Source organism: Artemia sp. Qi Xiang Cuo, chromosome 19 (genome assembly GCF_049724085.1).
Source record: "Artemia sp. Qi Xiang Cuo chromosome 19, ASM4972408v1, whole genome shotgun sequence".
In the NCBI taxonomy this organism is placed as follows: Eukaryota; Metazoa; Arthropoda; class Branchiopoda; order Anostraca; family Artemiidae; genus Artemia; species Artemia sp. Qi Xiang Cuo.
In genome coordinates this window covers 59,216,098-59,233,517 of record NC_142812.1, presented here as the reverse complement: position 1 = coordinate 59,233,517, position 17,420 = coordinate 59,216,098, and the positions used below count along the sequence as shown (strand labels likewise).

Genomic DNA, 17,420 nt, shown 5'->3' with positions numbered 1-17,420 from the left:
TGTTTACTATGCATACTTTTACCTTGAAGTTGTTTTCCGCTTCCGTTCTGTCAGGTTGGAATTTCCTTTGGATGTTCCCTAAAGAAGGGTAATTGTTTGATACTCGACCTTATATTTGTTTGGGTAGTGAATCAGACAACAGATATAAAACTAGGTTACGCTAATTTCAATTAAATTTGTAATTGAAATTTTTTAGCAGTCTAAGCCATAACATTTTTAATTTCTTTTTCTAAGCTGGTAATTAATATTAAAATGTCTATTTCAGAACTATATACAAGATGCTTCGGACGACGTTCCTAATTCCAATGAGAAAATGGGCTCTAGCGGTCCCAAAGGAGAGGGGAGGGGGAGTTTTTTCGCATGAGGTATTCTCCTGTGAACCCAAACTATTTTTTTTTTCAGAATATACATAAATACACACAAGTTACCCTTAAGCGTCATCATTTTTAATTTTTCAAAAATGATCTTTTTTTGTAGCTTTTTACGAAACCAACTTTTCTTAGCGGTTCCCGAAGAAGAGGAATTGTATTTCTCCTGCCAATATTTTGGCCTTATTTGGGACAAAATGATCGGACATAGTCGTTTATATATTCAAGACTTTGTTTGTTTCCTATCCCCTCCCCAAAGAGTACCTTCCGGCAGAATAAATCAGGGATATGAACTTCCAGGAGGTTCACTCCAAAAAGCGAACTTTCAGGATGTAATTTTCACGTCTCCAGATAAATTTAGGCTTTTCGCTACATACTCTGATCCAAGGGTTATGGCCTTTACTCTCCACTCCTTTGTACAGGAAGGATAATAAAAGTGATCTTTCATTTTAATTTCAAGCTTTTCGGCATTGAGAGAGAGAGAAAGAGAGACTGTCCGTCCTTCAACATCTATTCTTAATGCTTAATACGAATATGTCCCTTCAAATGAAGGAGCAGGAATCAATCTCCCTCCCTACTAGCCGGAGGGACATCTATATTTCTATCAATTCTAAGCTTTTGACTATGAACTTTTCAGTAGAGCTATTCTTTTTACATAACTGTGCTGCGTATCTTATGGGCGTTTATTTGGTGTTTTAAGGGGGGCGTATGTTACGGGATGTATTTTTTACGAATGAAAATTTTCTTAATGTTTCCTAAGACAGAGGAAAAGGATCATGTTTGGGTCGAAACATTTGTCGCTAATGCAATTTTATTATTCTCACGTTTATGAAAATCATTAAGTAATACATCATTAATGTCTAACATGTAACTTTTCAAAATTGGACAGATTGAAGTTGAACCATACACCAATAGCATTTCTTTCCTTGATACTCTCATAATTTCAACTGTACATTTTACAAGCTTTGATTTGTCTATAAAATCCCTTAGCTGTTCAAGAGCATTAGCTGATAAAATCCCTTTGGGGTCACCTACTTCGTAATACAAGACTCGATATCGAGTTCGATCTCAGCTACAGAAACCCGCTGCAGGTCCGGAATTTAATTATGGTGATCAGATTATGCAAAAGCGTTATCAAAATAATAGAAGCAAGAAGCAGAAAGAGAGCAAAAACCGATTCCATAAAAAAAAAAAGATTATTAAAAATAAGAATATGAAAAATGAAAAAAAACTGCAAACAGCTTTTAACCCTTACAAAGATCTAAAAATAACTTGAAAACTGATGCAATTACAGATATTATTGTAACAGCTGTAGAGAATACTCAGTTTTGTAACAAGAGCAAATAATATATTCTCATTTTAAATAAAAGAAAGCTTCACAAATAAAATCAACTTGGTAACTAGTAAAATAGCAATAACAACTACAGAAAATAAGTAATTTTGTGACAGCAGCATTTTGTGCAATTCCTTCAGATTACTCTTTAAGACCAAACAGTTTTTGAGTCTTACAGAGATTGACTATGAGAAAAGTCGCAATAACATACGACCTTTAGATAATGTCAGATACCACCTTTAACCGTGGCAGCGACGACATTTCAAAAAGCCTCTAGGCAAGGGCGTATCCAGGATTTTTTTTGTTTGGGGGGGGGGGGGTATTTTTTTCATGGGGGAAGTAAAAAAAACTTCACAAAACACATCAAAATTTTGTTTCAATCCATTTTTGATACTTTTTTGCGAGTCGGACTACAACTTTCAGGGAGGAGGGGGTTCAAATCCGGTAAGATCCCCCCTGGATACAGCCTTGCCTCAAAGAGTAGAACCCTATAAAAATTTTAAACACTTCATACGATAAATTCTTTGAACTCTTAGCACTTTTAGCATCTGAAAATTATTCTGCACAAATTTACAAAGCTGGCTTCCTAGGTCAACACAGTACAATAGAAACGTCAACACATAGTATAAACGCCATTAAAACATCAAAACAAAATGCTATTTTTAGAGGCAAATACAAAGTTAACAAATTTTGTTACACAAAGTAACACAAAATACATAGAAAAGGGAATAAGGGGCTAACATTGGCAGTTACGTTGATATAATTACTTAAAAAAAGTTCTTTTCTGTTTCCTTGCAACTTATTTTTTTTATACTTCTATATTACGATTTAGACACTTAGTTATCGCAAAAAAAAAAAAAAAAAATCAGCATGACAGTAAAAGAGATAAGAAAATTACCAAAAGTAGTTGAGCTATGAAACCTCCAGAGATTTTACAAGGGACAGATACTGGGACATTTTACAAGGGACATATACAGTAAAGGGAACAAAATACTTGTTGCATGTATTCCTTTATTTGCTAATTTGAAAAATTACAATAAAAAAAAGAATCCAGAAATATGATAAACAAAAAAAAAAAAAAAAAAAAAATTAACCCCAATCCCACCCAGGATACTGTCCTTCAAGTAAATTTACCATTCACATTTATTCGAATAGACAATTCGAATGTTTGTTGTTTATAGTTCAAATAGCAACCGAATCATAACTTATAGAGTACATCTGAATGGTAAATTTAGAAATTGTTTATCCCTATAACTTCCTCTTTCTTTGTATAATTTTTGTAACTTTATTCTATGTTTACTTTTTTATATATTATGTAAACTTTTAATGCAAAAGAAAGTTAAAATGATGGAAAAGTTTTTTTGTTTTGTTTTGTCCTTTTTATTAATTAAGTTAATTTGTTTCTTTTAATGATTGTTGTTTTTTATTGTTTTCCTTTTTGAGAATAAGATGGTTTCTTCTTTTGTGTGGCGGATATGACGAACCACTATTTGAGAAAATTATGAAATGGAACGAAAGGCCATCTTATCAAGTCAATTATAGAAAATGGACAATTCAGTGAAATGAAACGAGTAACGAAGAATAGCCCTAATTTAGCTGGATTACACTAAATGTTGATTACAAGTTAGTTTGACAGCAGAATCCCTCAAGGGCACCAATTGACAAAAATCTAGGAGGGCGGTGGGATTTTTTTTTTCATTTATTTTTAATGGATACAAAAAAATATATTGTTCAAAATCTACGGCAAGGGGAAAAACCATGACACCCCCGGAATCATTGGACCTGAATGATTAATAAAAATTGTCAATAATAGGTTAAAAATAAACACAGAGAAATAGAGAATTTACTGGTACAAATTATTGTGACTCGAGAACGTTTCTCTCTTTTTATTTACTTAAAAATTCATGCAAAAAACCATTGAAGTTTTTAATATTATGTGTTCATTGCGCAGAACAAATCTATTGAGCGCGAGCTTCCAGCATAATGTCGTTGTAAAACACATCAGGTTCCAAAAGGTGGGGCTATTCGTTTCTACATAAACAAGGAATAATATGATTGACTTAGAAAAATACGTCAAAAAATAAACCAAAGAGAGTGGAGTGCACTTTTTAGTATGGACTTATAGGATAGTAACTCTTTTTTCCTCTTTGTCAATACCATACACAAAAGGTACATATGTCTAACTGAGCATTTTGTTTTTTTTGGTAACTGCTAAATTTTGTGCTTGTGCCCATCATTTTCATCAATGTTGCCTGCTAAAAGCATGCTTATTCAGAATACCTGATCTTTACAAAAAACAAACAACAAAAAAAACAATAAAATAAAAAAACAAAAAAACAAGGGAATTTAAAATAACTTTGAATGTAATCATAAATTTTATTGAGATTGCTTTTAAGCCTATAGTGGTTTAATAAACATGAATTGATCGCTTAAGAAACATGGCAACACTACCTTCAAACGTACAGTACTATTCTTACGAAAAACTTGAAGGTAAGCCAACCCCCTTTTTAATATTTTAGGATAGGCCAGTATATACTTTGCATCTGTGGTAATTACCTCAAAACAATAATGTCAATCTTCTAAAAATTACACAAGGCAAAGAAGAAAATTAAAGGAAAAATATAAAAGCTGGAAGATTTGAAAATGCAGATCTCTCAAACTAAGCAGATCACTTGACTAAGATACAGACTTAATGCCTAGCCACATGTATCCTAAAACAGAGCCTAGTACAATAGTATAAAAATATAATTGACGCCACACCGGTGAGAATAAGAGTGGCAGTAAACTGGCAGTGAAAAACAGAAAGGAAGGCAGAGTCTCATAGAAGGAAAGTGGAACCTCCTTGGCACCAGACGTCATTGAAATCCTTTTCTTTGGGTTAAAAAATTGACCTATAAAACTGAAAAAAGAGGAATTTTAGAGAAAAAATTATAGTAAATTATCAAAATCGGAACATCAACAACATGAGCAGTTTCATGACAGTAGCAAAGGCTGCCTTCTCTTTATATATATATATATTGAAATTACAAAATTTTAATTTTAAATTAAATTTAAAAAATTGGCCAATAAAACTGAAAAAAGAGGAATTTTAGAGAAAAAATTATAGGAAATTATCGAAATCGGAACATCAACAACATGAGCAGTTTCGTGACAGTAGCAAAGGCTGCCTTCTCTATTATATATATATATATATATATATATATATATATATATATATATATATATATATATATATATATATATATATATATATATATATATATATATATATATATATATATATATATATATATATATATATATATATATATATATTGAAATTAAAAATGTTAATTTTAAATTAAATTTTATAATTTAACACTAAATTTAAAAATCAAAGAAAAAATTTTGACCCTTACAGAGACTTAAACCAACTTGACTATTTGACATAATCTGCAGAATCAGCAACGGAAATTTTTAAATTTCGATTCTTAAAAAAAAAAAAATATTGGAAAGCCTCATCTAATTGTGAAGTGTATTATTGTGTAAGATAATGTAAGACAATACTTTTCATTCGGGTGAATTTTGTATATTAGTAATCTGGGAGGAAAGAAATTTAAGGTAAATAGAAGGAAACGGAACAAAAAACTGTTTTGTAGGATTTTGTAATTTTGATGTCACCGTTGAAGGGTTGTCCTATCACGAAAAGGCACCCTACAAAACGATAGGGTGGATTTTGGATACACGCGATTTGTGGGAAAAGGCCACAAGATTAAATTTATTTAGTTTTTACCTACTCAAATTTAAGGTTTTATTAATGCTGTAATGACTTTTTTTGCTTCTAAGTATAGGTGGCATGTAAATCTAGATATTAGTTTCCTAAAAAATAAGAAGGTGTTACTGCCGCTGAGAAGAGGGAGTATGTTTCCATTTTAAATAAAAAATTGTTGACCGCTCCAGAGACATAAAACCAACATGATAATTAGCAAAATCAGAATTAAGAAAATATGGAAATTACTCAGTTTAATAGCACCAACGAGTGTGTTCTCATTTCGAGTAAAAAAAAAAGTGACTGTAACAGAGACAGTAGATCAACTTGACAATAGAAAAATCGCAATAACAATTAAAGAAAATCTTTAGGTTCTTAATAGAAGCACAGACTGAATTCCCGTTAGATCCCTATCTTAACTCCAAATAGTTTTTTACCCTTACAGAGACCTAAGAATTGACTAAAAAATTTAACAATTAGAAACATCGTAATAACAACAACTAAAAATGTACAGTTTTGTTAGAACAACACCAAGTATGTTTCAATCTGGTTCACATTTATGCAAAAAATAACATTTGACAGTTATAGACGATATTCTTTTTAATCTCACCCCTCTCTTAATGCTACAAATACCTTCCGCTACCAGCATGGAAGACGATAGCAAAAGGACAGGTTAAAACGTGACAAGTGACAGTCAAGTCAGACCCTGGACCTATTAGTGGCTTTCAAATTAGTGGCATTAGTCTTAGCGACGCTAGGATCCTCACTGGCTAAAGATCAAGGAGCCTGCCACCCTCTGGCCAAATCTATGGAAAGGGGCATATTGTCGTCAGCTGGGACCCATCAAGAGTCTGAATGCGGCTTGAACTAGCAAGAAATACAAGTAAATACATGCCCGTCCTATCAGTAGAACAAACATTTTGGGGATCGAAAGCTAAGAACTATATTTACAAGGGGTACTAATTCACGATTTATTTATATACATATATATATGAATATATATACGTATATGTATATATACGTATATATATATATATATATATATATATATATATATATATATATATATATATATATATATATATATATATATATATATATATATATATATATATATCTGCTTGATCTACTATCAAGCACATTTAAAAGCTTTGCCATGTTACTTTTTTCTAACTTGAACAGTTCAAATTTAAACAGTCGAGTTAATAGACAACACATTAATTTTGGGGTATATAACCAATTTCCCAAAATCAATATTTGTCAATCCATTTTGAAGGTGCATTTCAATCATAGGGAATCCCTTCTAAGGTGGCACGAGCACGAAAACTACAAAACGTAGCGGCAGCTAAAGAAATTGGCAAATTGTCACGTAAAAAAAACATTTCACACTCACATACGCATATCACAACACTCCTAAAAAAGAGGATGCAAAAAGACTATGTTTCAACAGATAACGTTTTATTTAACGGTTTATTCTTTAAAAATAGCTGATTCAGTATGGTAATCGATACTTATCGAATTAAGCACTTCTTGTCAAACTTTTATTACCCGTTCGACAATGCGTTTCTTTTCACGTGATCAGTAGAAAGTTTAATGAAGTCAGAAGAAGATAATGTCGGATTTCAATGACTATGGTTATAAAATTTTCAAAGTAATTTTTCTTCAACTCTCCATTAAACATGGAAGTTTTAGTTTTCGAAAATCTATTTTGCTATTACAAAAATCGCACTAGTTTACTAATTTAACCATTTATTTTTTTTACGAAGGGACAATCTGAAAATTATCAAATTACCTAAATTAGCAAAATTCAAAATACAAATTACCAGAAAATGGACTTCTTACTTCACCGTTCATTACCAAGAACTGTTTGAAGACCAATACTTTCCATTTATTTAATTATTTTTTTTTTATTTTATTAAATTTAATTATATTAAATTTTGTCTAATTTTAAAATAACCTTTTATTTTTTTACGAGGGGCAATTTGAAATTTACCAAGTTCACTAAATTACCAAAAATTAAAAATCCAAATTACTAGAAAATAGATTTTTTTTTTCTTCACTGCTCATTATCAAGAACGCTTTGAAGACTAATACTTTCCTTTCATTTACTTCAATTTTTTTTTTATTTAATTTTATCAAAACTTATTTAATTTTAAAACAAGCATTTATTTTTATACGGGAGAAAATCTGAAAACTACCAAATTCACTAAATCACCAAAAATTAAAAATCCTAAATTACCAGAAAACAGATTTTTTTTACTTTACCGTTCATTATCAAGAACGCTTTTTGAAGACTAATAATAAATCGCTTACTTCCAATTGTAATTCTGTAACAATTCCCTAACAATTCTCTAACAATTCCCTAAGACATGAAAACAATTTTAACTGATAATGAGATGATCATTTTTTTTCTCTAAAAACTGAAAACAAACGAAAACTATCCCAACGCTGGCTTTATTACCCCAGTTCCATTTTACATTAGACCAGCGAAACGGCTGTCCTTACCAGCTTTCAAATAGAATAGAAATGAATTTCAAATAAAACATAAATGAAATGAATTTTACATTGGACCAGCAAAACAGCTTTCCGTACCAGCTTTCGAATAGAATAGAAATAAATTTGTAAATAAATAGAAATGAATTTCAAACAGAATAGAAATGAATTGAAATAGAAATAGAAATGAGTTTTATATTAGACAGCATAAGGCTTTCCGTACCAGCTTTCAAATAGAATAGAAATGAATTTGTAAATAAATAAAAATGAATTTCAAAAAGAGTAGAAATGAATTGAAATAGAAATGAATTTTACATTGGACCAGCAAAACAGCTTTCCGTACCAGCTTTCGAATAGAATAGAAACGAATTTATAAATAAATAGAAATGAATTTCAAATAGAATAGAAATGAATTGCAATAGAAATGAATTTTACATTAGACCAGCAAAACGGCTTTCCGTACCAGCTTTCAAATAGAATAGAAATGAATTTGTTAATAAATAGAAATGAATTTTATATTAGACCAGCAAAACAGCTTTCCATACTTTCAAATAGAATAGAAATGAATTTGTTGAAAAAGTCAAAACCCAATTCTTCAAAGTATATGAAATACCAAAAGGCAAAAAAAAAACATCAGTCTATAAAGTGAAAAGAATACATAATAACATACAAATGAAACAACAAAACTAGCCTAAAGAAGGAGAAGTAGAGAATTAAAATATTATATACCTTATAAGAAGTTTTTTATACTAAATAGTGAACAGGCACCCTCAGTAAATGCCTCAGACCAATTCTTATCTAAACGAACAAGATATTTAATCGGAACGGTTTTTCTGGCCCTTTGCCAATCCAAGAGGCTCTCAAAGTATCAACGTAGCGAAATATAAAAAACAAACAACTTTGAATTACTGACCCCTCTCTTTATCTTTGTGGCTAAAACTTACAGATTTGCTTTAAAGTATGTTGCACGTGACATCACACAGCCCCTTAATTCTAATAGATTTTACATGAACTCTAGTAAGATCAAAATTAGACCTAGTCCCTGTGCATTTGCCCTTTTTTCCTCTTTCAGTGCTTTTTTTTGGGGTGGGGGGCTTTTTAGCACGTGATCTTCGTTCTGCCCTAGGAATGACCTATGGATGAATGATAGATAGACTTATCTATCAACAAATGAAATGACATCGTTTTTATATAATCCTAAAAAGGGTTTATCCCAGATTTGCCTCTCAATTACCCCGACTACCTGTCTTGGCTTTTTCTACAATTAGCCGTGTGGCAACCAGAGGGGGCAACTTGGTTCCAAGAGTAGTTTTTCAGGTTCTTTTCTAGTCTTAGTAGCTCACAAAATTTCAAAACACCCGAGTCCCAAAAGTCCTTATTCTACTAAACATTTACAGACATTGATCAAAATCAGAGGCAACGCTATAGCGTTGCCTACAGCAAAGGCCAACGGCTCCTATGTTTTATTATTATTATTTTTTTTTCCCAGAGGCACTTCATATGGAAGGGATGGTCGTATAAACTTCAAAGGGGGCTCACTCGATTGGAAATCGAGAGTTCTAGTACCCTTTTTAAAGGTCAAAAGTGATTGGAAGGCAACTAACACCCCTTCCACGCCCACCATTTCCCCAAACACATCCAATCAGAATTTGAGATAGCCATTTTGTTCTACGTAGTTGATTTCAGAATAGAATTAATGTTTTTGAGGAGGACATTCCCCCCAAAGCCCTCAGGGCACGGGTTGTAAGTTATGCCCAGGAGGCATATAAGGTTTTTACAGAAAGCTTTGTCGTAGAAACTTCCAAAAGGACTCATTCGATTGAAAATTCAAAGGGCTACTGCCCTTTTTAATAGTCGAAAGCGATTGGAGGGCAACTAGCCCCCCTCTCACGCCCCTTTTCCCCAAACACATCCAATCAAAATTTTGAGATAGCCATTTTGTTCAACGTGGTTGAAACTTCTGGAAATTAGGTCTTTGAGAATGACAACCCCCCAAAAACCCTCAGGGCAAGGGTTGTAAGTTATGCCCTGGGGGCATATAAGGTTTTTATAGATAGCTTTGTCATAGAAACTTCAAAAAGGACTCATTCGATTGGAAATTTAAACGGCTAGTGCCCTTTTTAATAGTCAAAAGTGATTGGAAGGCAACGAACATCCCTTCCACGCCCACCATTTCCCCAAACACATACAATCAAAATTTTAAGATAGCCATTTTGTTCAACGTAGTTGAAAGTTCTGGTACTTATATCTTTGAGCTGGACAATCCCCCCACAGTCTTCAGGGCAAGGGTTACAAGTTATGCCCTGAGGGCATATATGGTTCTTATGGAAGGAATACTCGTATAAACTTCAGAGGGGGATCATTTGATTGGAAATTGAAAGTTCTAGTTCACTTTCAAGCCTCAAAAGATATCGGAGGGTAATCAGCCCCCCTCCCAAGCCATTTTTCCCAAATGCATCCAACAAAAATTTTGAGATAGCTATTTTGAAAGTTCTAGTTCACTTTTAAGAGTCAAAAGAGATTGGAGGGCATCAAGCCCCTCCCTCCTCCACGCCCTTTTTTCCTCAAACCCATCCAATAAGGACTTTGAGATAGCCATTTTTTTTTAAATTGTTCAAAGACAATGTAACAAAAACTCCAGGGTTGACACAGCCCCCCAGGGCCCGAGGGCAGGCGTTGTAAGTTATGCCCTGGGGGAATGTATGGTTCTTATGGAAGAAATGCTCGTAAAAACTTCAGAGAGGGATCATTTGATTGGAAATTGGAAGTTCTAGTTCTGTTTTTGAGAGTCAAAAGAAATCGGAGGGTAACCAGCTTCCACCCCCTCCCCCCCCCAAACCCTTTTTCCCAAATGCATGCGATACAAATTTTGAGATAGTTATTAAGTTAAAAATTTTTCAAAAGTCAGACAACAAAAACTCAGGTGTCGACACAACCCCCCGGGGCCCAAGGGCAGGCGTTGTAAGTTATGCCATTGGGCTTATATGGTTCTTATGAAAGGGATGCTCGTATAAACTTCAGAGAGGGCTCATTTGAGTAGAAATTGAAAGTTCGAGCTCACTTTTTAATAGTCAAAAGAGATCCTAGGGCAACTAGCCCCCCCCTTCCCCACGCCTTCTTTTTCCAAACCCATCTGATGAAAATTTTGAGATAGACATTTTGTTAAAAATAGTTCAAAGGTCGGATAAAAAAAACTCCAGTGTCAATACAACCCCCCAGGTGCCGGGGGAAGGCGTTCTAAGTTATGCCCCAAAGGCATTCATTGTTCTTATGAAATGGATAAACGTATAAATTTCATAGAGAGCTCATTTGATTGGAAATTGAAAGTTCTAGTTCACTTTTTGAGTCAAGAGATTTAAAGGCAACTAGCCCCCCCCCACGCCCTTTTTCCCTCAAACCCATCGGCTACAAATTTTGAGATAGCCAATTTTTTAAAATTGTTCAAAAACTATATAACAAACACTCCGGTGACAAAACAAGCCCCCCAGGACCCGGGAGGTAGGCGTTGTAAGTGTTGTCCTGGGGGCTTATATGGTTCTTATAAAAGGGATTCTCGTATAAACTTCAGAGACAGCTCATTTGATTGGAAATTGAAGGTTCTAGCTCACTTTTTAAGAGTCAAAAGATATCCGAGGGCAACTAGCCCCCACCCACACACACTCTTTTTCCCCAAGCCCATCCGATAAAATTTTTAAAATACCCATTTCATTAAAAATAGTTCAAAAGTCAAACAAGAATAGCTCCTGTGTCAATGCAACCCCCCAGGGCCCGGAGGCAGGCGTTGTAAATAATGCTCAATACGGAAGGGATGCTCGTATAAACTTCGGAGAGGGCTCATTTGATTGAAAATTGAAAGTTCTTGTTCACTTTTTAAGAGTCAAAAGAGATCGGAGGGCAACTAGCCCCCCCCTCCACACCCTAAATGCATCAGATAAAAATTTTGAGATGGACATTTTGTTAAAAATAGTTCAAAGTTCAGTTAACAAAAACTTCGATGTCGACACAGCCCCCCAGGGCCCGGGAGAGAGCAATAAACTTCAGAAAGGGCTCATTTGATTGGAAATTGAAAGTTCGAGCTCATTTTTTAATATTCAAAAGAGATCCGAGGGAAACTAGCCCCCCACCCACGCCTTTTTTTTCGAAACCCATCTGATAAAAATTTTGAGATAGACATTTTGTTAAAAATAGTTCAAAGTTCAGATAACAAAAACTTCGGTGTCGACACAGCCCTCCAGGGACCGGGGGTAGGCGTTGTCAGTTATGCCCTGGGGGCATATATGGTTGTAATAGAAGGGATGCTCGTATAAACTTTATAGAGGGCCCATTTAATTAAAAATTGAAAGTTGTAACTCACTTTTTAAGAGTCAAAAGTGATCAGAGGGCAGCTAGTCTTCCCCCCCCCCATCCATTTATTTTTTCCCAGAGGCACTTCATATAGAAGGAGTCTCCGTATAGACTTCAAAGGAGGCTCATTCGATTGGAAATCGAGAGTTCTAGTGCCCTTTTTAAGAGTTAAAAGTGATCGGAGGGCATCTATCCCCCCCAGGCCCTTTTTCCCCAAATACATCTGATAAAAAATTTGAGATAGCCATTTTGTTAAAAATAGTTCAAAGATCATGTAACAAAACTCCTTTACGTGTGGCAATTTCGTTAAAAATAGTTCAAAGGTCAGATAAAAAAAACTCCAGTGTCAACGCAGCCCCCCGGGCCCGGGGCAGGCGTTGTAGGTATTGCTCTTGAGGCATATATGGTTTTTATGGAAGGGATGCTCGTATAAACTTCAGAGAGGGCTCATTTGATTGGAAATTGAAATTTCTAGCTCACTTTTAAAGAGTCAAAAGATATCGGAGGGCAACTAGCCTCCCCCCCCTCTCCACGTCCTATTTTCCTCAAACCCATCCGATAAGAAGTTTGAGAGAGCCATTTTTTCAAAATGATCATAAAACGAAAACTCCGGGGTCGACACAATCCTTCAGGTCCCGGGTTAGGCGCTGTAAGTTATGCTTGGGGGGCATATTCAGCTGCTGTGGAAGGCATGCTCGTATAAACTTTAGAGAGGGCTCATTTGATTGGAAATTGAAAGTTCAAGTTCAGTTTTTAAGAGTCAAAAGAGATCAGAGGGCAACTACCCCCCCCTCCCAACGCCCCTTTCCCCCCAAATTCATCCGATAAAAATTTCGAGTTAACCATTTTGTTAAAAATGGTTCAAAGGTCAGAATAAAAAAAAACTCCGGTGTCGACAAAACCACCCAGGGCCCGGGGGCAGGCGTTGTACTTTAGGCCCTTGGGACCTAACTAGTTTTTATGCAAGGGTCACTCGTATAAACTTCAAAGAGGGCTGATTTGAATCTAAATTGAAAGTTCTAGTTCAATTTTTAAGAGTCAAAATAGATCGGAGAGCCCCTAGCACCCGCCACGCTCTTTTTTCCCCAGACCCATCCGATACAAGTTTAGAGAATGACACAGTAGGTTTTAGACTTTTAAAGTGAGGGAAGGAGGCGATACCCAAACTCTTGTTTTTAGTGATTTTTGTTCGTTTCAAGCTTCATTTGCATATTCAATTTAAGTTTTACTCGTTTTAAGATTTATTTATTCATTTACATTAATATCTATTGTATGCTAGTTTGCATTGATTGTTTATTTAATTTCTGTTTGTTTTAAGTTTCATTTATACTTAAATAGCAAAATAATTTTTTTCGTTATAAGCTTGATTTTCATATTCAATCGAAGCATTACTCGCTCTAAAACTATTTATTCATTTATTAATTAAAAGAACTTTTTCCACAAAATAAGTTTTTCAAAGAAAAGTAAAGAACTCCATTAAACAAAAAATGAGCAAAAATAAAATCAAATAATCTACCAAGCGTGAAACTACCAATCAGCATCTATAAATAAATGAAACCCAAAACGAACAGAAATTACAATAATTAACCAAGTCAAACTCAAAACAAGCAGAAATTAACATAAGTTGGGCGCAAAACCCCCATGCCTTCCCAAGGCCAGAACAAAATGAAGTTTCTATGACAACGCTTTCAACTAAACCTTAGACGCCCCCAGGGCATAACTTACAACCCTTGCCCTGAGGCCTGTAGCGGGAGGGGTTGTCATCCTTAAAGACCTAATTTCCAAAACTTTCAACTACGTTGAGTAAAATGGCTATCTACAAATTTTGATTGTATGTGCTTAGAGAAAAGGTGGAGGTGAGGGGGGGTTAGTTGCCCTCAAATCACTTTCAACTATTAAAAAGGGCACTAGCCCTTTGAATTTCAAATCAAATGAGCCCTTTTTCAAGTTTCTAAGAATAAAAACCTTATATACCCCCAGGGAATAACTTGTAATCCTTGCCCCGAGGGTTGTGGGGGGTGTCCTCCTATAAAAAAAAATATATTTTCTATCTGGAAATCAACTACGCTGAACAAAATGGCTATCTCAAAATTTTAATTGGATGTGTTTGGGGGAATGATGGGGGGGGGGGGCTAGTTGCCCTCCAATTACTTTAGACTATTAAAAAGGGCACTAGCCCTTTAAATTTCCAATCGAATGAGCTTTTTTGAAGTTTCTACGACAACACCTTCTTTAAAAACCTTATATGCCTCCAGGGCATAACTGAAAACCCTTGCCCTGAGGGCTGTGGGGGAGCGTCCTCCCCAAAAACATATTTTCTATCTGAAAATCAACTACGCTGAACAACATGGCTTTCTCAAATTTTGATTGGATGTGTTTGGGGGAATGATGGGCGGGGGGGGGTCTAGTTGCCCTCCAACACCTTTTGACTATTGGAAAGGGCACCAGCCCTTTGAATTTCCAATCGAATGAGCCATTTTTGAAGTTTATACGACAACACCTTCTATAAAAACCTTATATGTCCACAGGGCATAACTTAAAACCCTTGGCCCGAGAGTTGTGGGGGAGTGTCCTCCTCAAAAATATATTTTCTATCTGGAAATCAACTACGCTGAACAAAATGGCTATCTCAAAATATTGATTGGGTGTGTTTGGGGGAATGATGGGCGTGGGGGGGGACTAGTTTTCCTCCAATCACTTGCGACTATTAAAAAGGGTACTAGCCCTTCAAATTTCCAATCAAATGAGCCTGTTTTGAACTTTCTACGACAAAGCCTTCTATAAGAACCTGACATGCCCCCCAGGGCATAACTTAAAACCCTTGCCCTGAGGGTTGTGGGGGAGTGTCCTCCTCAAAAACATATTTTCTATCTGGAAATCAACTACGCTGAACAAAATGGCTATCTCAATATTTTTATTGGATGTGTTTGGGGGAATGATGGGCGTGGGGGGCTAGTTGCCCTCCAATTACTTTTAACTATTAAAAAGGGCACTAGAACTCTCAATTTTTAATTGAATGAGCCCCTTTTGAAGTTTCTACGACGATTCCTTCCATATGAAATGCCCTACTCTAAAGGAAAAAAAATAATAAATAGTACATTGTGCCAACATCGTTCTTATATACCCTCTGGTTATAACTTAAAACCCTTGCCCCGAGGGTCGTGGGGGAGTGTCCTCCTCAAAAACATATTTTCTATCTGGAAATCAACTACGTTGAACAAAATGGCTATCTCAAAATTTTGATTGGATGTGTTTAGGGGAATGATGGGCGGGGGGGGGGGGGTCTAGTTACTCTCCAATCACTTTCGACTATTAAAAAGGGCACTAACCACTCCAATTTCCAATCGAATGAGCCCTTTTCGAAGTGTCTACGAAAACTCTTTCGATACGAAGTGCCCGGGTATGGAGAAAAAAAAACACATTGTGCCCACATCATTCTTTACTTAGGCAGCCCTAGCGCGCTGCCTATGATATTATTACTTGTTGTACGTTTTTTGCTATGATTGTTTATTTGATTTCAGTTCGTTTTGGGTTTCATTTATTCTTTAATGGTGATTTCTGGTCGTTTTGAGTTTAAATTTTAACAGGTATTTGTATCTGCTGAGCAGAATTTTAAAATGGCCTTTATTTTTCTTTAAAAAACTCATTTTTCGGAAAGTTTTTTTTTATTTAGGCATAGTTCTTTTAAAAAGTCAAAAAACTCACTCATCGTTGTCTTTAAATAGTTCATGGATCCAAAGTTTAAACTTCTCTTGGTCTTTAGGTACATTGTCGATTGGTATTCTTCTAAGATGAACACGAATTTCCTTGCAACGACCAAGCAGAATATCTGATAGAGAAAAAGAGATGACCAGTTTATGGCACTTACATAGGGAGCATAATACACTATCACCGTATTTTCACGGCGTTTCCCAGAATTTCTTGTATTTGTCATATAATTCACCTCTTTTTTAGATCCCATCCCCCCAAAAAAGCACTGAAAGAGGAAAAAGGGGCAAATGCACAGGGACTAGGTCCAATCTGTCCACAAATTTACCACTTTATGAAGGTGCATGTTTTCTACAGTTTTGATCTTGCTAGTCGTCATGTAAAATTTATTAGAAGTAACAATTTATCATTTATTTGATAGGTTTCTATAATTTAGTTTAGGTTATAGTCTATATCATTTTTCATCATTTAGTTTTTACTCATCATTTATAATTTATTTTTATTGTCAGGTATATTATTTATATTCATTACATGATTTATATCTATATTTTATTTATATTATTCATATTCATATTAATTTAGTTCACATAGTTTAAGTATTAAATTAAATAATAATATATCAAATTAAATATTATGTTTAATTTAATTTTATTTAATTCACTTAATTTACTTAGTACATATTAACATTCATATTTATATTATTCATATTCATATATTATTTTAGATCATTATTCATAACTTATAATTTATATTCATATATTCATTATCAAGTTTATAGAATTATAACGATTCTGAAGCACGTTGAAAAAAAGAAAGAAAATAAATGAGTTACTTTAACAGCTTTGGATTTGAAAAATAAAATGTTAGACTCATTAAATAATTAAGTGCTTGTGAACAAATCAGTATTAGATTTCGATATTATTCCTTCACTATTAAATAGAATTATTTTTTACTTTTAAGCAATCCAAAGCGGTCAAATTTCCATTTAAGAACACCTGACCCTACAACGGTAACGAAATAACGGTAAATAGTATATAATGTAGTATATTACAGTATATAATATAATATAACGAAATAACGGTAAATTTCGTTACCGGTAACGGTAACGGAATTCCTCAAGAGACCTTATTAGGCCCCCTGCTTTTAGCACCTATGGTGAATGCAAATATGGTAAATGAATATGGCTCGGTGCAGATTTCCCTGACAGATTTAATTCGTTGATGATTTGTTTAACGTTGGCAATACATAACAAAATGTGTCCTATTTAAATACGTAACAAGTAGCGAAAATACACGATAAAAGAAAAAAAGAAGAAAAACAACATGAAAATATGTTTGTCAGTAAGTCAAACAGGGAACAAATAGATACTTCAGCAAAGATTTCTGTAAAGCCGTCTCAAAAAAAAGAAGAAGGTTTCGAAAAATAT

The 17,420-nt window shown here is 34.4% G+C and overlaps 1 protein-coding gene across 2 annotated transcripts in view; it reads right to left on the bottom strand.

The window, feature by feature from the left end:
- Window positions 1–2,010: 2,010 nt before the first annotated feature.
- The window catches only part of LOC148941061 (1-acyl-sn-glycerol-3-phosphate acyltransferase epsilon-like), a 68,661-nt gene continuing 53,251 nt past the window's right edge, over window positions 2,011–17,420 (bottom strand). For both annotated transcript variants that reach the window (XM_089105241.1, XM_089105242.1), the window contains exons 6-7: window positions 15,992–16,115; window positions 2,011–4,600 (exon numbers count right to left, since the gene is read on the bottom strand). In XM_089105241.1, coding sequence (XP_088961367.1) covers window positions 4,378–4,600; window positions 15,992–16,115 — 347 coding nt within the window. In that variant the 3' untranslated portion in view covers window positions 2,011–4,377. The remainder of the gene's footprint in view (window positions 4,601–15,991; window positions 16,116–17,420) is intronic.